This window comes from Phalacrocorax carbo, chromosome 7 (genome assembly GCF_963921805.1).
Source record: "Phalacrocorax carbo chromosome 7, bPhaCar2.1, whole genome shotgun sequence".
NCBI classification, from domain to species: Eukaryota; Metazoa; Chordata; class Aves; order Suliformes; family Phalacrocoracidae; genus Phalacrocorax; species Phalacrocorax carbo.
The window spans coordinates 12,051,911-12,073,739 of NC_087519.1; the positions used below are offsets into that span (position 1 = coordinate 12,051,911).

General features: G+C 41.7%; 3 protein-coding genes and 1 long non-coding RNA gene across 9 annotated transcripts in view; 2 read left to right on the forward strand and 2 right to left on the reverse strand.

Annotated features, from left to right (window-relative positions):
* Positions 1 to 124: 124 nt before the first annotated feature.
* On the forward strand, positions 125 to 5,760 carry LOC135314282 (uncharacterized). The gene is made up of 4 exons (XR_010373742.1): positions 125 to 2,260; positions 3,256 to 3,470; positions 4,008 to 4,079; positions 5,140 to 5,760. It is a non-coding gene; the product is annotated as an uncharacterized LOC135314282 (long non-coding RNA).
* A 2,013-nt stretch (positions 5,761 to 7,773) lies between these two features.
* On the reverse strand, positions 7,774 to 14,151 carry LOC104042307 (CDC42 small effector protein 2-B-like). The gene is made up of 4 exons (XM_009501727.2): positions 13,118 to 14,151; positions 11,376 to 11,589; positions 10,841 to 10,942; positions 7,774 to 10,293 (listed from the first exon to the last, which is right to left on the reverse strand). The coding sequence occupies exons 2-4, from the start codon at positions 11,427 to 11,429 to the stop codon at positions 10,219 to 10,221; spliced, it is 231 nt and encodes a 76-aa protein (XP_009500022.1). The 5' UTR covers positions 11,430 to 11,589; positions 13,118 to 14,151; the 3' UTR covers positions 7,774 to 10,218.
* A 2,207-nt stretch (positions 14,152 to 16,358) lies between these two features.
* Positions 16,359 to 19,361, forward strand: LOC104040350 (nicotinamide riboside kinase 2). Of its 3 annotated transcripts, none has more exons than XM_064456340.1 (8): positions 16,359 to 16,664; positions 16,836 to 16,941; positions 17,350 to 17,395; positions 17,530 to 17,716; positions 17,937 to 18,008; positions 18,658 to 18,764; positions 18,983 to 19,080; positions 19,187 to 19,361. In XM_064456340.1, exons 1-8 carry the CDS (start codon positions 16,639 to 16,641, stop codon positions 19,187 to 19,189), a joined length of 645 nt encoding a protein of 214 aa, XP_064312410.1. In that variant the 5' UTR covers positions 16,359 to 16,638; the 3' UTR covers positions 19,190 to 19,361. The 3 variants fall into 3 exon arrangements, with proteins under 3 accessions (XP_064312410.1, XP_064312411.1, XP_064312412.1); XM_064456341.1 differs by having other exon boundaries at positions 18,983 to 19,074; positions 19,184 to 19,361; XM_064456342.1 differs by having other exon boundaries at positions 16,360 to 16,664; positions 16,851 to 16,941.
* A 316-nt stretch (positions 19,362 to 19,677) lies between these two features.
* The window catches only part of SQOR (sulfide quinone oxidoreductase), a 28,034-nt gene continuing 25,882 nt past the window's right edge, over positions 19,678 to 21,829 (reverse strand). For all 4 annotated transcript variants that reach the window (XM_064456337.1, XM_064456338.1, XM_064456339.1 and 1 more), the window contains exons 8-10: positions 21,629 to 21,696; positions 20,556 to 20,734; positions 19,678 to 20,164 (exon numbers count right to left, since the gene is read on the reverse strand). In XM_064456337.1, coding sequence (XP_064312407.1) covers positions 20,107 to 20,164; positions 20,556 to 20,734; positions 21,629 to 21,696 — 305 coding nt within the window. In that variant the 3' untranslated portion in view covers positions 19,678 to 20,106. The remainder of the gene's footprint in view (positions 20,165 to 20,555; positions 20,735 to 21,628; positions 21,697 to 21,829) is intronic.

Consider the following 21,829-nt stretch of genomic DNA (forward strand, 5'->3'; position numbering starts at 1 on the left):
CAGGCGGGCGGGCGTCCCCAGGGCTGCTCCCCGGCGGGGCGGGTGCGAAGGGGTCTGTTGCGAGGGGAGCCGGGGCGGCCCACGCGTGTCCCTGCTGACAGGCGCAGCTGCCCCTTGCACACCCCACCCCGTGTTTACTTGTGCCTTGTTCTTTCGCTGCGGTTTTGTGGGCGGCCAACAGCTGTGAGCTTGTCGGGCTTCCCCCGGCACCTCCTGGATGTGCGGGTTTTAGGTACTTAGTGCTACCCGAAACCCTTCACGGGCACCACAGGTGAAAGGAAAGGGACAGTTTTGCCCCACATCTCCCGAGACAAATCTGACTCAGTCTTTCTGGATGGTCAAGTGCACACTCGAAGCCACGGGAGAGGGGCACGATGGGGATAGCAGCGGCTCTTAAGTGAGAGCAACAAGTACAAGAAACAGCAAAACATGAGCTGTAACAAAAAGTTGAAGGAATTTGCATTGTTTGCACTTAAAAAAAAAAAAAAAGGCATTTCAGAGATGTCTTCTAGGCTTTGCAAGCATTCAGAGGGCTGCATCAGATGTAAGGTCTAGCAATGATTTACAGGGAGGAGATGGATTGAAATTGAAAGAGCCCTGTGATTTACCAGCGAAGTTGTGCAACATCTTTCACCGCAGGTTTTCAAGCACTGGTTACGCTGTCTCCTCCTGCCACTTCCTGAAGGACTGGGGCCTGCCGCAGGGCCAGCCTGCACAGGGAGATGGAAGAAGTGAAGATGACAAAGACTATTAAAGAAAGGGGGGGATGTGGCGAGGGGCAAGGGAAAAGGGAGAGGCAAAAGGATGAGAGCTGAGCTACAGCACAGCATTAGTAGATCAAAGCCTTAAGTGGGTAACCCACTTGCTTGAGTTGCTCACAAACTAAGTGTTTTTTCAGTTATTACTGATAATAATAATTATTATATCTTAATATATACAGTATATTAATATATAAAAATCAATTATTCAATAATTAAAAACCGTAATAACCAAGTTATTACTACTGAGGAAGGAAGTTCCTGCATGCATGGTTTTCCCTCTGTGTGAATTTAAGGACAATGCCATTTAAAATATCTACAGGCAAGATTTCCCACTGCATTATGGCAAATTTTCAGTAAGCTGTTCTGTTGCTGTAAAAATCTGAATAACATTTACCTGTGTGTAAGTAAGCAGTGTTTTGATGAACACATATTTTGATAAGAGGCAAGCTTCGCCCCCCCCAGTGACTATCTGCAATTAATCTTTATATCAGCAACAGAACAGGGTTATACATCTTGTAGATTTGCTAGGCTGCAAAAGTGTGTCTAACTATTTAATGTGCTTGAACAGTGAAAGATAATGCCACACCATGACACAGCTAATAATTCATATTCTATGCAGAATTGGTATTTAAAAAAAACCCGAGCTAGTACATTGCCCATCTGTGTGTTTCTATTTTGGTACTGTTGTCAGAGTAACCATGACACTTTACACCAAATACTATCTCTTCTTCTGAATCTAACAAGATCTAGATTACATATTAAACCGATTACTTCAATAAATCTATCAGTTCTGTGATCTGTAAAGAGCTAAGGGCATGTGCATGACAGTGTATTTCAGGCATGGAAGAAGTGTTTAATCTGAATTGCAAGTGCATAGCTGCTCACAGCATCGAATTCTGCGGGGGTATCCTGCCCTACCAAATACCAATCCCTCTTCTTGCATTCCCCAGGAAAGCACAGCAGTTTTTAATCTGTCTGCAGCTGAAAAAAAATTGGGCTGAGGATAAATACTAGAGTACAATTTCCTTTTGCTTGAAGTGTACATTTGGTTTGATCTCCCCTGCCTTGATGCATATTTAAAGATACTGTGTAAACCTCTCTTACATTCACATTCCCTGCATCCAGTGGGCCTGCACAGGTGGGAAGTACCTGCACTGAACAGCCCTAATGTTAGCTCAGGACACGAGCAGCTCATATTGAGGACATCACTAAAATCTTAGGTGATCCTCATTGGCAACTTAAGTAGTCCCTAATTTTTACCATTTGCTTTCATGTGTAACTAACAGATGATCTAGTCTCACATTTCAGCACTATGAGAAAAACTAGGCTTTATTCATATATGTTATTTCCAATCCCAGGCAGAAGAATACAAGGTTATAAAGACATCCAGAGCCTGAAGAATGACTTCAGAGCCTAAAAGATTTTTTTTTCTTCCCCCCAGGTTTAAACCTGAAAGTCCTTATTTGGAATGAACGACACAGTTTCTACACATAATCAGTGTAAGATACTGAAAATCCACACCAAGAATTGCATCCTTTCTGTACCACCGTAATTTTTTCATCAGAGAAAAGAAGAGAAACAACACTCAGAAAAATCCCTTTCCCAATCAAAACATCAAAATGAAATTAATCCTGTGACTTGGCTTAGGCATTCCTAAAGCATTAACACACAGAGATGTTTAATGTAGGCTTTGAGCACATTAGTTAGAAAGTGGAAACTGAAGCTAAATAACCATTACCACAGAAAAGAAACTGCTTGAATAACACTACACAAATATTGAAATCCTTTTCAAAGGGATGATAAAATTATCCCTTCCTTCCTCCTGCCTGTTTTCCACCACATACACACACTTCTAAACAAAAATTGACTCATAAGGAAAGACATCCAAAACATCTTCTGTTCCAAGGCTGTTCTTCTGACTCTCCCATTGCATTAAGTGCTACTTTATGGTTTTTTTCCATATTTATCAGCCTCTGGGCTTTTGAGTAAACTTGTTCCTACCAGCCTGCCTTTTTCTGTTCCTTTCCCTATATCACTTTACCGAATTAAATTTGCTCTTCCCTTAGCTTAACTTTGAATTACTGTCTAATTCTGTTAATTTTGCATGAAATACCATAAACAGAAAATATCTGCCTTTTTAGGTAGGCAGACTTGGAAAGGTGGCTATCAGCATTAGGTATTTCAGAGAAAACATATTGCATAATTTTTAAAGGACTAAGATTGTAAAAGAAACTAGACTTTGCTCACTAAACAGTTACGTCATACAAAAATCAGTAAAATGGGCTGTTGGGTACACAAGCTTCAGAGGGATGAAGGAATTTTTAATACACTGTATTAGTTTCTATGAACTAAGAGAAAACACTGACCCGAATACTGAATGTAAATATATTTCTAAGAAATGTAGTGGGTGGTAGAGTAATAGAGCAGAATAAAGGAAAAGGAAGTGTCTTAACCAATGAAAGTTTTACCCCCTCCTATGAACTGTCTCTTTCAGTGCTCTGTATTTTCATGGCTTCCTGGCTGGAGCCTGGAACAAGACAGCAAGGTAACACAGTGAAACCTCTTCATTAAAGTGACACAGGGAACATCGTTATGGAAACCTGCTGTCTCTGAGAGATGTACACACATGGCAAAGATGAGGATACTTGCAACAGCCTGATTAAACCTCTATCGCCTGGCAAGAAAATGGGCCAAAACACAGAAAGACTGGTATTTAAGCATTATTTATTAATACAAACACATCTAACAACTTTTCCCCAGGTACTAACAGCCTTATCCAAACACCAGTATCAATCTCTGCAAGCAAGAGATGCCCGAGTTCACTGGGTATCATGCAATGGAGAGAAGAGCCAATTCAAATGCATTTTCAAAGGTGGTGTTTAAAGTAGTTGAAAGAAACTAGTGAAAGCCTTCCTCATATGCCATTATGCAGCAAGGCCACATTAGCATGCATTAATGAAGGACTGTAAGCCTTACTTTTGAATTATATTTTCAAGCTTGTATCACACCCACAAAGGTGTTGAGTCAGGTTTTAATATTTCCTGGTGGCAGAGACTGCAAGGGTAAACATGGGTAGCTGCATTTAAAGGCATATTACTTTCACTATTAATGTGCAGCGTCAGCACATGTTGAGACTGGACCTCATATATTAGAACTTACATACATTAGAGCAATTTTTTCAAAACAGATGTCTGTCTAGAATAAGTGTCATTGTTTTGCCTGATCTACAAATCCTTAATTTCACAGAGACAGCTCACTGTGAAGAGATTAATTAGTGGTTATCGGTACAGTCTTCATTCACCTTTAGACTGAGCTCAGGTAAGTTATGTAAAATGTACATGTCTTTCTTAACCACGAGCAAGACCAGATGCATGCAAATACACTATTATATATTTAAAAAAAATCCTGTAACAAAACACTCTTTGATGAACAATCTGAAATTAGTTAGTCATCCACTTGTACAGAGGCCAATGTCAGCTTTAAAAGCACACCAAATTCTCTCTCAGTAGTTTAAATGTAGATTTTAAGTCCATTTTTTTTAACTTCCAGTAAGCCAGATGAATCATACTAATTTCAGTTTAAAAGAATGGATTTTTTCCATCCACATTACTTATTTAAGATCAAGGTCTAAATATATACATATATATTAAAACAGTAAAAGACATAATTCAACTTTTTTTCACCCCTGAAATAGGGTGGGCCCTTAGTAATAACCACCTTGGTTTTGTTCAATTTGGATTTACATGCAAATATCAGAGGAAACTTAAAATTTGTTATAAAGAGAATATTCTTCTCATGTACATTGTTTTAATATTTTTAAAAAAAAGCTTCGCTGAGGAAAGTTGTTTCAGTACAGCTTTGTGGCCTTGATTTCATGAGTAATTTAGTGTGGAGGTCTCAACGGACACCTCAAAGTTGTTGTTCTTGTCCACCTGTTACTACTCTCTTCTACATGGGATTAAAATTAGGTTAAGAGAATTTCCTCCCATTTGAGCTATGTTTTTGGATAACATTTTAGGACTTTGGTCATGCTAGTGGGATGCACAGAAACAGGATGTATGGAATAAGTGACAACCACAAGGTGTTCAGCATCCGTACTGCAACGCTTGATAAGCCAGATAAGGCTGGGTTTAGGTGATGCAGAGTCCAAAGCATACCATGCCATGGGTGCCCTTGCACACCCCACTCTCCCTGAAAGGGCATGTTTTTTATTAGAACATGAGTTTGCTCATCTATAAGTTCCCAGGTGAAGACAGCAGTCCTACTTCAGTAGCAAGCACCTCCAGTTGGGAGGTTTTTTGGCACAAGAACACATACTAGTAATGTCCCTGCCTACTCGAAGTGTTTTCGCTATTTCACATTTCCTTTCTCTACATAGCATTGGGAGAAAGGTCTTCATGGAAATCTGGTGTAGCTGCGGTGTCCTCATGGCATCTCAGCCTGCAGAGTCCAGAAGAACATAGTTCCAACCTCCCCAGACACAAGGAAGTCATCATGACTTTTCAGTTCCAACCCATCCATACTCTCCCAACATCTGGAAGCTGAATATCAGGTGGATCTGGTTCACTTCCCTGAAGTTCTGGCAGCATGGTGGACTGAACGCGAATACCCTTTTACTACTGCTATTTTGTATTCACGCCAAATTTTATTTTGTTTTTGTTCCATGCATTCCTCAGCATTTAACACACCCGCAACCTCACATTCACCGGGGGAAAAAAAAAAAAAGGCACCATCTCGTCTTCCAAGCATATATGTGCCATCAGTCTGCAACTGCTGAAACTAAAGCCAGCTTTCTGAGCAGCTCCATTCTGAAAAGTAGGAAGAGGACACTACCATCCATTAAAGTTACACTGGCAATCCGTGTCTCAAAGTCCCAGCTTAGTCATGCATTTAAGTGCCCAGTTTCCTCTATATACCAACTATGCACACATTACAAGTATTTTCCAATTGATGTCAACAAAGCTGTCCTGTGCATTGCAGATAACAAATGTTAACGCGCCCACGTGCTGCTCCCTGCTCATTCCTCATAAACATACACCACATTGCCTCTCCATGGCTCCTAGATCTGCCTCACTTGCATATCTCATTTTTCTGTAGCTCCTGATGGAGCTGTTAGCTCTCTGACCACATTCCCTGGAGTATTAAGCAATAACAAGAAGACTCTATGGTTTCATGTGGCAAAGTACAAAACTGGCATGTGGTGATAAGCGTAAGAACTCCACAGCTTAAGGCTCTGTTGAGGAAACAACTGTCCAGCAGGCCCGCTCCTAGAGAGGACTTACTCTGTACAGGACTAAGAAACCTTTTACATATACACTGTAACCACACGAATATCAACAGGAAAACCACTGATGCAAGTGTCTTGGGCCTTGTGTGCCAAATTACTGTGTAGGAAGAAAGGGCAGTTTGCCTGCAGAAGCCAAAGCACCAACCACTTAGAGCATCTCCTTAGGCACACAGGGACTTCAGCTGTAGAGGTAAGCATCTAAAATGCTGAATTTCAAGCATTAACTGCTACTTTGGGGCTAAACTCTTGTTGATCCAGCCCCTGTATTAAGACAGAAAGGTACATAGTAAGAGTGGTACTATAATTGCAAGGAGTTAAAAATGCAAGTTCCCACTTTTAGAAAAAAAAAAAAAATTTATTCCAAGCAGCCTTGTTTTTAGAAAAACATTTTATTTATCATTAATCTCTATTTTCTGCCCTGAAGCCAATCTTCTATCTATAGAACCAGAAATTTTTTTATTTTGGGACTCCACACCTTTGCTGTTAACCCTTAGTGTGCAATGCACACTATTCTTACAGATTTTAGAATTGAAAGTCTACCTTCAGGAGCCATAAACCAGAAGCGTAACGTAGTAAACCAAAGTACTGCAAGTACTCCTTTTAATCAGTCCCATTGAAGCGTGTTTTTTCCTGAGAAAAGAAGATACAAACCCTAGGGAGGAAGATCTATCTTCTACCTCCTATTCCTAGACTGCCTAACTTTATCTGAACAATTTCATAGTACAGTGCTTTAAACAAGTGCCTGAGATGTCACAGAATGGTAGGGTTTGGAAGGGACCTCTGGAGATCATCTCACCCACCCCCCCTGCTTGGGCAGGGACACCCAGAGCAGGGGGCACAGGAATGCATCCAGGCAGGGTTTGAATGTCTCCAGGGAAGGGACTCCACACCCTCCCTGGGCGGCCTGTGCCACTGCTCTGTCACCCTCACAGGAAATAAGTTTTTTCTCATAATGAGGTGGAAAAAATTTCTTGGCTAACCAAATTTGCAGAACCAAAAAGTACCTGGAAGCCTTACAGGAACCCACTCACCAGAGGAGATCTTTTTGACCGCACTGCAACACAACACTGTTTTCTTCCTGCAGTTCATCTCACCTATCTTTTCTGTGTACTGACTGCAGGTTTATGCAGCATTACGGGATAATCAGTAAAGCCTAGCAGGGACATAACGGGATAAGACAGTATTTAAAATAACAGATACTCCCCCCACCCCAACTTTTTTTTTTTTTAAGAAAGCAAACCACTACTGTCCTGAGACTCATCCAGACTACATATAAAAGACTTGATCCTGCTCTGCTTGCAAGTTATTTTACTTCCAACTACAAAAAGAAACTATAAAATGCCATCAGGTCACAGCAGTTATGTTTCATTGCCACATTGTGTTGATAGAAGGTCTTCGCAGCCTACAATGTAGATTAAAAAGTTTGATCCTTTGGTCTTATTTGCTGTATCTTATTCCAGTCAAGCTCAGAAGCCATCAAACAACAACCGCCGCCACCACCACCACCACACACAATGAAGTAATAGCTTGCATAGTGCAGACAGAAAAGACTTGATGTAAAATTGTGCTCTCTAGCAGAGAAATTTGATTTTATGCAATAAAAGTTCAAGCCATGCTGATCCATCCACTTGACCAACAGATTTTCAGTGTAGAGAAAATATCAAGACTTTCCACAACAACAAAAGAGTGCAAGTGCCTAATTCAACAGATTTATTATAACCAAGACAGATTTATACTGAATTACATGGCAGAATACAGCTGAATAAGGTTTCTAAATATACAACAAAAAAATACCTAAGTCATGCTTTTATGTTTGTTTAGATTTTAAAAGTAATGGTGCCTTTAATGCAATAGCAAAACTTTTCCTTTTAATGATGCGGCACTGTAAAATGGTCCTATACAATACTATACAGTCAGATTAAAATAGGTTAGTTTTACACTAGATAATGCTACTTGGTTTACATAATAAAAACTAAGGTTTTTCTATAAATAAGGGTTTAATAACAAAAAAACCCCTCTGTTGATATACTTTTAACAAGAATAACATGATCACCAACGCCTTTATTTCTAATTATGTATACACCGCTAATCTTAAACATACTGAATGGGTTTTCAGGAAATACTAACTCCCATTCAATTTGTTCACAAAATACAACCCATTTTCTTCATGACAGCTGCCCTACCACTATTTTTTTCTGGGCAGGTATGGACCAATGAATGCCTGAACTCAATAGCAGATAAATTAGGATCTATTCTTTAAAACAACTAGACCACTTCATGCTTCCTCATTGGCTTCTTTGAACTCTGTATCTTAACTAGGCTTTTGGAATAAACCTGAAGTTAGAAGACAAATATGAGAGACTTTAAAAAGCTAAATGTAGAGCTAAAGCATGCTAATTTTAAAATATATTAAAATTTGGCATGTATTCTAAATCAAGAGTAAGGATCTATCAAGACATGGATATTATACTTCTATGTGGTTGCAGAATGTTATGATCAGCTGTTGACTATCACAGAAAGTAACATTCTTTGGCCCTTAAGGATGAAACAGGGGAGGAGTTGTTTTTTTTTTTTTCTTGAATGTATACAGAAACAGAGCCACCTTTCATGTTTTAAGCTTCCTAGTATACTCAGAAAAGGCAGCCTAACAATTCAGCAAAGCCAGCAGTCTAGATTTAAGAAGTATCACAAGCCACAAACAGAATCATACAAGTTAAAAAGATTTGCCAGCTAGAAGTTTGGTTTTTTTTAAAATGGAAAACAGTTCATAACTGATCTTATACCTAGAGCAAGGAGGAGGGAGTTCCGCAGACTTCCAGCATAACTGGTGCTAACATGGTAGCAATTTTAACACTTGTATTTAGTTAATTCCATGACAACAAGCAGATTTCCTAAGTTTCTGCACTGGTAGTCATTCAGAATTTTGAGCTAGGGAACAGTTGTCAGCGATTAGGTAAAAGAAAAACCTAGCTCTCCTTCAGCAGTTTTGTCATATCAATTAATAGAAAGATGAATAAGAACTAAGCAATAAACTGTAGTTTTGGTATGGCTAAAAATCCATGTTTATGAAGTGCTGGAACTCTGCCAGACACCATTTCCATTTAATATTCCCTTGCAAGTTTTCACAATATTCTTTATACTTCTGTCCTTCACATGGCTGTATCACTTAAACCATACTTTTTATTTAAGCTGTACACAAGAAAAAATTCAGTTCATCTGAAAAAAAGAAAAAACAACTCCCCAGACAGTCTCAAAATTAAGGAGCCAGAAAGACAAGTAAGATATCCCTTGAAGTCCTGTTACAGATAGGTAACAGAGAGAGTGATCTTAAATGCGTTTAAAATTCAGTAGTAGTCATGCAAAATTAACACACAGTTGCAAGCATATTGTAGCACCACTTGAAGTTAACTGGTAAATATTAACAACTCTGTTGTACTAATACCCGTCAGTCATACTACTGTGTGTATGGAAGGGAGGCAGCCTAGTAACTGAGAGAAAAGTCTGGTTTTCTAAGCCTCATTTGAGAGTGGGTATGTTTGCAAAACCTCCATTTTCAGCTACAAAAGCATTATCACAGGAAGGCAGAAGTTTCACTGGGTTTTGCAGACTCAGCTAACTATATTACATTAGAGTTTGTCCACCATCACAAGACATTAAAAAAAACACTGAAGTACAGCTCAGTAGATTTATGCATTAGTTTGTAAACCGCCTAAAAATACTTCTAAGGTTATATTGCAGGTTACAAGATCCTACTTAGCAATTCAGTTTAGTCCATGTAAGAGGTGCAAACATGTGATATCTTCCAGTTAAATCAACCTCTGCATTTCTTGATGGGAGAAAAAGATATGACACCAAAACCCAGACAATTCACACTGGCTTCCAATTCCATCCTACAAGACATCTTTGTGAGGTTTTTGGGACACAGCTAGGAAGTCATCCACAGTGACAAATTACCATTGCTACTACAACACTACGATGACAAACCATTTTAAGAATAATTTACAGTAACTCCTCCAGAAGGTATTGTGAAGAGAACACCAAAGCTTCCATGGTCCTATTTATAATTGAAGTACTCTCCCTACTCCACGATAAAGAGGTTTTAGAGAATATGAAAGCACAGTCCAGGGGGTCCTCATAAGACAGAGCAGATTTCGGCTTTCTCCGAGTTTCTTATATCTCAACAGTTGCCGAAGTGCCATTTGGGTAGCCACCTTTAGACTTCATGTGGTCCTGAATTGATACAGCCTAGAAAAAAAACTTGATTAGAACATTCATCTTACAAAGTCTGGTTGCCAGAGCAATTATTAAAAGCATCGATTTGCAGAGGCAGGTGAGCCATACCTTTACAGTGCTGGGTCCCAATAATAGTATGGAGAAATAACTACTAAACCCAGGATCGTTAAATACTATTTTAAGTCAGTGCATAAGATGGGTCTTGCTATCCAAAATCCACTTATTCTTACATCCCTCACCCTGGCACAGCTTTGACTTCAGGGTGATGTGCTATCTGGGCCTAGCATCGAGTGCGTCCACAGAATCCATATCCAAAAGGTTCTCATCATATGTAAAGATACAGGGGAAATGAACAGTTCTTGCTGAATACATCTTCCCAGTATCTTATGTTTACAGACCAAAGGACAGTGCTGTTCTGATGTTACTCTATTGACAAAAAAAGAGTCAGATTTTTCTCTCTCCCCCAATTATCTAGTATTTTATTAGCTAAATAAATTAGCTACCTGCTCTACAGGTTACTGAGTAGAGATTTCTGCTTATCCAAGAGGTGCACACTTACTGATGAATAGTCACTACTCATCTCTCTTGCTCCAACATGCGCAGTGTGTACAAAGTTCATTGGTTCGCCTATCATATTTCGGTCCAGTCTCCGCCGCCTCTTCTATAAGACAGAAGGTATCTTAGGTCTCTATTCAGGAAACATGAGCAGCTTTCAGACAGAAACAAGCAGCTGAGTTAAAAAAAAGACAGTCAGTACTGACCCCTAATGACTCCTCATGGCAACTGGGCTGAGGTTTCAGACTGCAGTAAGAAACAGTCAAAGCCACTTTTATTACTGTATTACTGCTAATTGAATTTTAGCAAAAACTTTCTCTAACGTTGGAAATTCAGGGCCTGAGAACTGCAAACAGTCATATGGCCAAAGTTTCTGGCAAAACACGCATAGTTTAAACATAGTTTAACAGGTCTGGTTTCAGCTTTTGCATTATTTAGCCCAAAGTAATCAAAACAACATGACAATGAAAGTGTTTTCCACATAACTGAAAGACGAAATTTCAAATCTGATAAAGGATGACAGTTGTGCATCTACCCACCGGCTGGGGCTGTTCACCATTGCACCAATTAAAACAAACCAGGAATTCAGTCATTATATTTTTCTGTAGGAAATAAGGCCTTGTTAAGTATAATTATTTCTCTAGGAGTTGAAGCAGTTTGAGGACAAAGATGCAGTTCCTAAAGTGCGTTCAGGAAGGAATTGCTTGTGCAGATTCACTGGTAAAGATCACAGAAAGCATCTGATAAGTACACCTGCAAAGAGATTATTATTTAAGTTTATACTAAAATGTATCAAAGTCTTGTAACAGTTATTGAGCAACAGGCATTTCAGAAGATTAAAACAAGACTGTAAAATTCTTAAACACACCTGGACAGAAGAGTAGCATAGGTTTAAAAATCAGTATGTTTGTGTCAGAAACCAGGATTAAGAACTCTGCACATTTACTCCCAGACAGACAATAGTATAAGTTCTGGTTTCTTTACAGAAGTGTAATAAAAGCAATGCTAGAATTAAGTCAGGTCTTGTTTAACAGTCTGTGATCTGACTGTAAGCAGAGCTAGCCAACACTTAAAACACTATTTAATATTTCAAAAGAAAACAGCTTCGGAGCACAACTGATTGAATGCTTAACATTTACAAACAGGTGCAAAACAAAGTTTCCTTCTTATATCTGATATAGTTACTCTTCTTAGACATAGAAAAAGCTCAAAGTAAAGAGTATTATACAACTCCAAAAAGCCCTTAAAAGAAAAAAAAGAGCTTTATATATCAGCAACAGAGACTATTCATCAGACAGAGCCTAGAGCTTCCCAGAATGTATAAAACTATTCACACAGCACTCCTGAACTGGAGACACAGCCAGGAAACTCACTGACTTTAAATACCCTGAAGCTATGATAAACCCCAACTTTTTAGTGCTTATTGACTTTTTAAAAAAATATTTTCCTTCAAATCAAACCCAAAGCTATACAGTAGCCTTTTATATCAACTTTTTTATACCTCAGATCATTAAAACAATATTATAACACACTAGTTATAAAGAAGGAAGAGCTTTTTTAAGCTTACAGCTTAATAGAAGTTAGAGCTTCATCAGTTTAACCCCCACTGAAGTCTTCACATCCAAGCAGAATAAGTTTACCCCTTCACAGGCATTCCTTATGTAGTCCCACAATTATGTAATTAGCACATCTATGTCTTTCACCTTTGTGGTTTTGTTACACTTCAGCACTTCTCACAGTTCAAGCAAACCTTTTAAATTTCTGGCATTTTTCTTTCAAAGCATTTTGTTATGTTTCCATCAGCTTTACGTGGCCTACATGATACATTACTGCAGAATGTGTCATATATTATTCCATTTTATCCTTGCTGGTTTTAATACAACTCATCATCATCTAGCTCAATTATCATTTTTCACCTCACTTCATCCTCTCACAATGGTCTTTATCACCACTGATGCCTTGTTTGGGTGGAGCAAAGAAGGGATGATGGTCCACACAACCATAAGAACATGTAGAAGTTGAACCTTTTGCCTACGCTTCACATTAGTTGCAGATTTGTGGGGTTTATTTCATGTTAAGGAGACTGTATCAAAGCTAAGGTTTTCTTAAAAATCATAAAGCGTGTCACTGTACACTAATAACCTATTTTGAAAGTGGACTGATTGAGACAAGCATCAAATTAGATAAACATCCCCAGCCCAAAATAATGGTTGAAAGCCCACTCTCCTCCCACCATACCCCCAGCATTTGACCATCTACCTTCGTGGGGCTCCATGCGTACCTGGGTGTTACCGGCTGCTGCCAGGGAGTCCTGACAGGATGGTATGTCCTCATGCAAGTGCTGGCACGCAGCCAGCTCCTGCCTTGGCAACTCCAGCACATTTACAGTTCATATCCTTGGGTTATAATTATTCCTGATTGCTAAGCAAGAATGCTTCACTGTGATCCCATACCCTGCAACGGTTCCTTCGCTCTGTAAGGCACTGCAGAAGTCTGTTGCGCACTTCACGCTTTCCTACAGGTGTCAGAAAAGCAGAACGGAAACCAAAAATAGCACCCTAGTTTGGCGTCAGATTTGTGCTGCCGTGCAGTTTTCTCAGCACTATCCATATAGCCTGTGGCTCACTTCCACCCCTGCGGCAGCCCTGCAGGTGTCCTCCTGGCACACAGCAGCGCAGGACGCCTTCCTGTTGTGTTTTACAACAGAACTCTTCTTTTCCTCTGTGTGAGTCAGAGTATCATCCTCCAGGACAGGAATGTCTGTGCCAGGGCACAGGACGTCACCTTCCTTGCAGAGACTCAAGGTTTCCACACTAACTGAAAGAATTTAAAAAGCATCTTAATGTGCTTAGGCTCGCCCAGGACTAATAAAAGCCAACAAGAATCCCCAAACCGAGGAGAAAACAACATTTTGTCACAGTTGGCTCACAGACCAGAACCAGACAATATCCTGTTGTTCTTTCTATTTTTCACCATAGCAGCAGTATCATTGAGGAGACAGAGACAAAGGGCCAGGGAAGTGGCTAGTACGCGCAGACACGGATGTTGAATGCAATGGGCAGGATGCACAGCCATTCTGGAGTCTGTAGCCTTAAACTGCCTGAGAGCTTTGAGAATGTTTAGGTATACTTTACTGAGCAAAACACTCAATTTGTTTGATCATTTCTGTGTATTTTAAAGTGTTCAAAATATTCTTGCATTTTACTTACAAAATATCCGTTCTATATGAAGTAGAAAATGCTTGCCTGAATCAAAACAGAAGAATCTCCCTTTCTGTAGACAAGAGAGATGTACGGTAATCTTGCTAAACAGCATCCACTAAACATACCTATTCTTCACAATTAGCCTTTAGACTCAAGGTCTGATCATGACAAATCCTTGACTCTGAGCTGTTAGTGAAAGACAGTGGGTATAAAGTTAGCATATATTATCACACATCAGATGCAAGCTACCATCACCCTGCCCCGAGCTGATAAATTGTGATAACTTCTGAGTCCAGTTGTTGCCATTTTCATACCAGCTCTGTCAGTACCAGATTGATGTGACAGATGCGTATTTCAGCCTAACTGCCCTTCTAAAAACTGCTGCGCTTCTAATTTGTTCATTATCTTTACTTTGCTAATTTGATACTTGCATCATGTTAGACTCCTGAAACAGCTGTGTGTTTGCATATTGGAATGGCAAGGTATGGTCAAAACCAGCAGAAATTGTATTTCTAGACCAAAAAGTAGTTTTGAACACAAAACTTGAAGAGCACATCTTGCTTGGTGAAAGGTGAAGAGTAAAAAACAATAAATTACAGAGACTTTGGAAGAATCTTGGAGCCAAAGAGCTGAGATCCTGCTGTAGAGTAAGCTTGACTGATTAGAAATAGCATGCTGATTTTACTAATATATGTACAGATTACAGGTTTATTTTGAGATGTAGTCCTCCTCAAGCTACATAATAACACTATTATGTGGTATGAATACACATTGGCCTTCTGCCACCCTGCAGCTCCACAGAAAGCCGAGAATAGCATTTTATCTGAGATGTCCATTAACCTAGGTGCGTTGGTATTGTTGACCTAAGGAATTTGGGTGCAGTCTCTGAGGAAATTTGAAGCTTCTCCTTTTAAAAGCTAAGCAGACACACATACTAAAACAACCACCCACCCAGCAAGGCAGTTCCTCTATTTCAAAGTGGAAGTAAGCTTAGTCACAAAATGAAAAAAAAGAGTTTTTAACTAACCATCCGTTCCCCCCCAAAAAAAGAAAAGCCAAGAGACCAAATTGGGTGTTCTGTTTGGAAGTTGAAAATAACTGCGAGAGAAATCAATTGAGATTTGCCTGGAGTTACCAGAAGAAAATTAGTAAAACTCATAAAAAGATGAGAAGCGAGCTGAATGGTTGGCAGCACACCAACCACTGGTATTGTAAACACATTGAACTGAGTTACTAGCTTGTAAATGATGGAATTTAATGTTACTAAGAATAAACTTATATTTAAAAAAAGGCCGTGACTCTAAGTCTTATTTCTGTGACTGTAAGTTTTATTTCTTCATAGAATGGAAGAAATCTTAAGAAGAAGAGGTCAAGTGCCTCAGGCACAGCAGTCTCCAGCCTTGCAGTTTGCAGAGTCCAAGGGCTGGCAGCCTGCAGCCGAGGGACGCCGAGGAAACGCAGCTCCTCCAGTTACCGCAGCGGGGAACTGCCTTCTTTCTTTTGAGACCCGGGGATTAGAGGAGACAAACCCTCCCCAATAAGTTTCCCAGTCAAATTTCTACGTGCCCATTAAAACTTCCTCATTTCACGGCCTAAGGGTGGATTTTGACCTTGAAGGCAGCAGTTGCTTGTACAGCTGCCGGCGCGTTTCACCCTGGAGATCTGCAGGGGTCACCCTGCCGCGGAGCGGAGCGCACCACGCCGCCCGCAGGGCTCCCTCCCAGCAGCTCAGCCCTGCCTTAGTAAGTCCCGCCGCAGAGCAGGCGGTGTCCGCACGGCCCGGCGCCTCTCTGCTCCGCCTGGGCCCCTCGGGCCGCCGCCGTTCGCCGAGCCGCCCGCGGGCGGTGCCCGGCGCGGGGCGCCAAGAGCCCGCCGCGGCCCTTCGGGCGGGGCGCTACCGGCTCCATGAGAACAACCGCCTCCGCCTTGCTGCTGACAAAGCCGAGTGCACCGCCCGCCCCACGCGGTCGCCGGAGCCCCTAGAACAGTCCCCAGGCGGAGACGCAGCAGGCAGCGCGGCCTAAGGAAGACGAGGAAGCAGCGGCGGGACTAACCCCCCACCCCTGCGAATGAGCCCCGCCACACCGCACCGGGCCAGGCCGAGCCGCCGCCCCCGCCACAGCCCCGCCGCCGCATACCGCCCTCCTCGAGCGCGACAGCCAATAAGCGCCACCAAATCGCCGCGCCGTAACCCTACCGACCGTGAGTGAGAGCGTTCCGTCCAATAGCCGCAAGGCGTCCGCCTCGCTCGCTCTCCATTGGCTGCGGCGGCGGCGGCAGCCGCCCAATGGGGGCGCGGGAGCGTGAGGGGAAGCCCCATGCGGCGGGTGCCGGCCTCCCTTTGCGGAGCGCTGCGCTGCGGCGCGGACCGGCTCTGCTGCTGCTCCCGCCTCCTCCCCTCGGCCATGGCGTTGCCCGGCAGTTGACGTTGGGTTTCTCCCTTCTCTACCTCCTCCTCTTCCTTCTCCAGCCCCTTTCTTCCCCCCTTTCCCCGGGTCCCGGCTCAGGCACGTAGGCGGCCAGGACCGGCGGCGCCGGGTCCCCACCCCACCTTCCCCGTCCCTCAGGAACAGGCTGCAGGAGTCGGGCCGGCCGCGCCATGAACCTCATCATCGGCATCGGCGGGTGAGAGCTGCGGGACGGGTCGGGACAGCGGCTCGGGGAGAGGGCGGCAGGCCTAGGCACGCTTCCCCTCCCCCCCCACCCCGGCCCTCGTGCCGGTGCCGCAGCGGCGCGAACGCGGGGGGGAGCGGGGGCGGGGCGCGCACGTGCCCCGCGGCACTCCATGAGGTCCAGGCGCTCTGCCCGCAGGGTCACCAACGGCGGGAAGACCACCCTCACCCGCAGGCTGATGCAGGCCCTGCCCAACTGCAGCGTGGTGCACCAGGATGACTTCTTTAAGGTGAGGCGGGCGCCCGCCGGGCCGGCGTGGGGGCGTGAGGGGGGACCCCCGCCAGCCTCCACCCTTCCTTCTCGCTCCCCGAGTTGCTCCACGCTGTCCGAGGCGGCTCCTCTGCAGCGTCTGGCCGGGCTGGCTGCATAAGCCTGCGCCGTTACACGTCCCCATGACTTTCCAGTTTCTTGGAGTGCTATACCACGCACTTGTGTCAGTAGGAAGATAGAGGAGCAGGCTCCTTTATCTAAGCCGTGTCACTGCTGCTTTTTATCTGCATGCAAAGAAACCTGGTGGAGGGTTAAGATTCCTCTTCTTAGCTTCGGGGTTCGGATATTGAATCTTGCTTTGAAATGGGTATTAAGGTTCCCAGTAGCTATGCTGACCAAGCAGCTTTTTTTCTTAATGCTGTTTCAGCCCCAGGATGAAATAGAAGTTGAAGATGGATTTAAACAGTATGATGGTAAGGCTTTACTACAGTATTCTCAAAGTGTAACTCAAAAAACTTTGAGTATCTTTATCCTTTATGTGCACTTTTTTGTGCTCTCTTACTAGATTATAATTACTGCTTAATGACAGTTGTCTGTTTTGTCTTAGTGATTAGTGCATTAGACATGGAAGCTATGATGAGTACCATAAATGCTTGGATAAAAAACCCAGTCAAGTTTGAACGTTCTCATGGGATCAACAACACCCTGGATGCCCAGATCTTAGAGAATAAGGAGGGAGGAGATGAAACAATCCACATTCTTATTGTTGAAGGCTTCCTACTTTACACCTACAGGTAATCAAATGTGAATTCATGTATTTTGATATGATTGGCAAACTCCAAGGGAATGAAAAGACCTAAACCAAAAGTTGGCAGCTGGTATTGACTACTAGTGAGTTTAGATGTCACAAGTATGAAGATAGCTCTAGATACAGGAAATGAATGCAGTTTTACTTTTCTGTTTCTTGCTACTAATCAAATAGCCTAGCTGTAACCAAACATCTATCTCTTTCAGGCCATTGATTGATGTATTCCACCATCGGTACTTTCTTTCCATTCCATATGAAGAGTGTAAAAGGAGAAGAAGGTAAGTATCTTTCTAAGTTCCCTTGTTAGCTCAATAATATCTTACTCCAAGACTTTCTCTAAAGCTCTTAGATAAGAAAGGATAAACACTAGTGTAGCTGTGGTGTTAAAAGACTGTAGCTTCCTTCACCAAACCCACCCAAAAGCTTCCTACCAAACTACTGGGTGAGACAAATGCTCAGTTTCAGCACAGATCTTTCAGTAGGTTTTCTCCCTTTCTGGTTTTCCAGCGATATGGTTCCCAGGTCCTGAACTATCCTGGGGTTTTATATTTGGCTGTATTGCTGCACACATATGTGGTTCTTAATGCAAGTTAAATGTGCTAAACCTGAAAAAGTTACATTTCAGAGGAATAAGCAGACAGCTATTTTACTTAAAGTTCTGCTAAACCTTTAAGAGAAGGCTATTCATCAATGTTAAGATCAGTCCATCTCAGGAATCGTTTTTGCATCTTAAACACTTTGGACCTGCACATAAAATTGCAACTTTTTTGGGTATCTTTGTGCTTGCAGCTTAGGCTAAATACTACTGATACTTGAAACTACGCTGGAGGCAACAGGGTGGGGCTAGTGTGTAGACAAATCGAATGAACTGTCATTTCCCTAAACTGCAGTTAGACCACTCTTGAATAACAATGTCTTAATTTATAGTTCAAGGAATTACACTGTACCAGATCCACCTGGATTGTTTGATGGCCACGTTTGGCCTATGTACATAAAGCACAGGAAGATAATGGAAGATCTGGGAGTTGATGTGGGTAAGTCTTTAATGACAAAAGCACTTTGAAAGATCGCTTTATGAGAGTGTCTTTAAAATCTGGGATATACGTACTGGTTAAATGCATAAGAGGAGTTGAAGCAGATGGATGGAGTATATTTATCTGATAAAGTCAAGTGCATGCTCTTAAAATTAGGATCTGGCAGGCTTACAAAAGCATTCAATTATAGCCCTCTCATTTTACTTTTTTACTTTAAGTGCACTTGAATGGGACAAAATCAAAGGAGGAGCTGTTTAATGATGTGTATGGACAGATCCAGAATAAGATTGAAGAATTACTTAACATACAGGTACATGTTCATGCTTGCAATTGCAACTCAAAGGCAACTCTTTTACAGGCTATGTTAAAAAAGCATGAAGCTTAACTTAAAATATGCTCATTGATATATTTCTGTTTAGAAGTAAGCTGCTGCTGATTCTTGTGAGTGAAGATGATTCCTGTTTGCTCTGCGCTGTCTACCTGACTGCCACTAAAGTTCCAGCTTCTGTGAAGACTCAACCCTGAAATTTGACTTTGTTCAATCTTCCCTTGAAACTGAGCTATATGTGGTCATAATTAAAAAGCACTTCCCCCTTCCCTTGTGTGTCATCTTCATGTGTGCTTAATGTGGCCTCAGATGATCTCGGTCTTCTCCCACCCTCCAGGCTATGGGGAATTCTTTTCACTATGTTCTTAACCTGTGAGAGTAGATGCTATAGTTGGAACTGATGGGAAGTGGCACAACTATCCTAGGGGAGAGTGTGTGTGTGTATATACACACACACTGCTTTCAGTTCTTTCCTTTCTGTAGCTGGCATGAATTTCTATAATCCATCTAATTAGGCAACAACAATATGTCTTGATGAAGAAATCAGGATTGATTTTGCTCTTCATAAATGAGAGAATAATAGGATGGTTTCAAGCTATTTTACTAGCATTTTAAGTATTCTCTTCAATGCATGCAAAGGTTTTATCTCAGATGCAGAAAATTCAGTTTAAAGTTGGAAAAATTTTTACATATAGAGCAGCTTTAACATTTTTCATCGCTCTAGAAGATTTCAGTAGTGTTCTGTAGCTTAAGGCAAGTTCACACTTAAGTTCAAACTCCTGTGTATGTACAGAAGTCGTTTAAGGCCTTGATTTACATAGAAGAGCAGTAAAAGAGCATATGAAGGCTTTTCAACCCTCTAGTAGGAGAAGTGAATTTAGGACAAAAGTTTTTTAATCAAACTCACACAAACAGTCTACTAGGCACTTGTCCAAGAGGGAAGATATGTATTGATCCATTCTGAGACCAGTCCTTTTTATCCAAAGGGATTTGACCAACTCTGAGCACAAGCAGTTACTTCAAGCCTAGATGCATTAGCTTCCTGACAGGAGCTGGTCCTCCCCAGTAGCCCCTAGAAATGAAGAAAGTTGTCTCATCAAGTTTTCCATACATACTGTCACAGTGGGGGTTAGGGGCAGTGTTTTCTGTGTTACTCCCATAAGATACCATACTTGCTAAGAGATGAGTGTTGGGGGTTTGTTTTGGGGAATTGCCTTTGCTTCAGTGAGGTTTTCAGCTGGGCAAGGGGTGTCCTTCTGCACAATTCAACCCTGTTCTGCTCCAACAAACCAGTTCCTAGTGAAGTGCCCAGAGTCCTCAGAAAGCTGAGGTCTTGGTCATGATTAAGGATGCACCTCGTTTCCCTCTGTTCTACTAAGGAACTAAGCCAGAATGAGTATCTGGACCTGGCTTTCTTCTGAATGACCACAGCAGCTCTAGCTGCTCAGAATAGAAATACTTACTTAAGTAGTGCATTCCAATAGAGGAAAGGCATCATATCAGCTTTCATATGGTACATGGTTATCCTCTCCTTACTCTGGTCAATGGGAAAGGTCTCCAAAGGCTGACCATTGTAGTCAAATTCTGCTAGAATCACCTTGTTGTAGCCTGTTACTAGCGGGCAGGAAGTGTATCCATCGTACTGCAATGAAGAATACGCCCTTTTCATTAATCTGAGCAAAGTCTAAATGCTGAGGTATTACAAGCCATATTGTTAACTTTCATATTTCAAAATAAATTACTAGGAGGTTTCTACATTTATAGCGTTAATACCAGCAAGCTTGGAAGGCCGCTAAGCTGATTATGGTGTAATAATCATAATATTAAGCCATTTTATTTCAAATGTAGATTTGCTTAAATTAGCACTAACCTAGAACATTAGGACTTTGTGTTGTTAACTGCTTGTTATTATTGTAAGCAGCAGAACAGGATGAAGACTGGTGCTAGCTTTAATAGACAATACATAAACAGGATCTTTAATATAGTTGTAAGAATTTCCAGAGGACTGCAGGAATATAGATGATGGTATTCAGGTTAGTACCCCAAGGAATATTAATTCAGAAGCCATACGTAAAATGAAAGCCAGGCCTCAAAGAGAAACTTGAACACAGTTTCAGGCTTAACATCTGTATTACAAACCCTTCAATTTCCCTCCTTAAAAGATCATGGTCTGTACTGGGGAGGCAAGTTTAACAGTACAGATGTGTGAAGTTAGCAAGGGTTTGCTTGGAATAGGGGTTATACTAGTCAACGGTTTTACTCTAAATAAGTCACTTGCATTGGTGAAGAACCCAGACTAATCAGCCTTTCAACTTCTTTTAGCTCAGAAGGCAAGGAATTAGATAATATTTTAATGGTAATATCAAGAATATGAGTTGCGCAACTAAATTACTATTATGACATACAGTATTTAGCCATTTTGCACCCCAACTGCTGATGCAAAGCCCTTCCTGCCTTCCGGTTCACATGGTTAGGCTGCTTGCAAGACTTCCTGCATAAGAATGGAGAAAATACCTAAGACAAGATCTGTACGTACCTTTTTAGTTGGCAACTGGTTCTTCATTACCAAGGAAATAGTTCTATCAAGCACTCCGGACTGGGCAGCTACATCAGAAAGGAAAAAAAAGTGTATTAAGGCTTTGTTTCAGGCCACAATTATTGTCACTACTAAAGCAAACACTGCTAGCTGGGCATTTTGTTGGACAATTCAGCTGTAATTGAACTTATACATCAAATC

Bases quoted from the DNA above. Each gene is read 5' to 3' on its own strand.
- LOC104040350 (XM_064456340.1), top strand. From the start codon at position 16,639: ATGAACCTCATCATCGGCATCGGCGG. The intron at 16,942-17,349 runs GTGAGGCGGGCG...ATGCTGTTTCAG, and splicing joins ACCAGGATGACTTCTTTAAG to CCCCAGGATGAAATAGAAGT. The intron at 17,396-17,529 runs GTAAGGCTTTAC...GTTTTGTCTTAG, and splicing joins TGGATTTAAACAGTATGATG to TGATTAGTGCATTAGACATG.
- LOC104042307 (XM_009501727.2), bottom strand. From the start codon at position 11,429: ATGACTGAATTCCTGGTTTGTTTTAATTGGTGCAATGGTGAACAGCCC. The intron at 10,943-11,375 runs GTGGGTAGATGC...TCTGTCTTATAG, and splicing joins ATGGTGAACAGCCCCAGCCG to AAGAGGCGGCGGAGACTGGA. The intron at 10,294-10,840 runs GTAAGTGTGCAC...TTTTTTTTCTAG, and splicing joins TGAGTAGTGACTATTCATCA to GCTGTATCAATTCAGGACCA.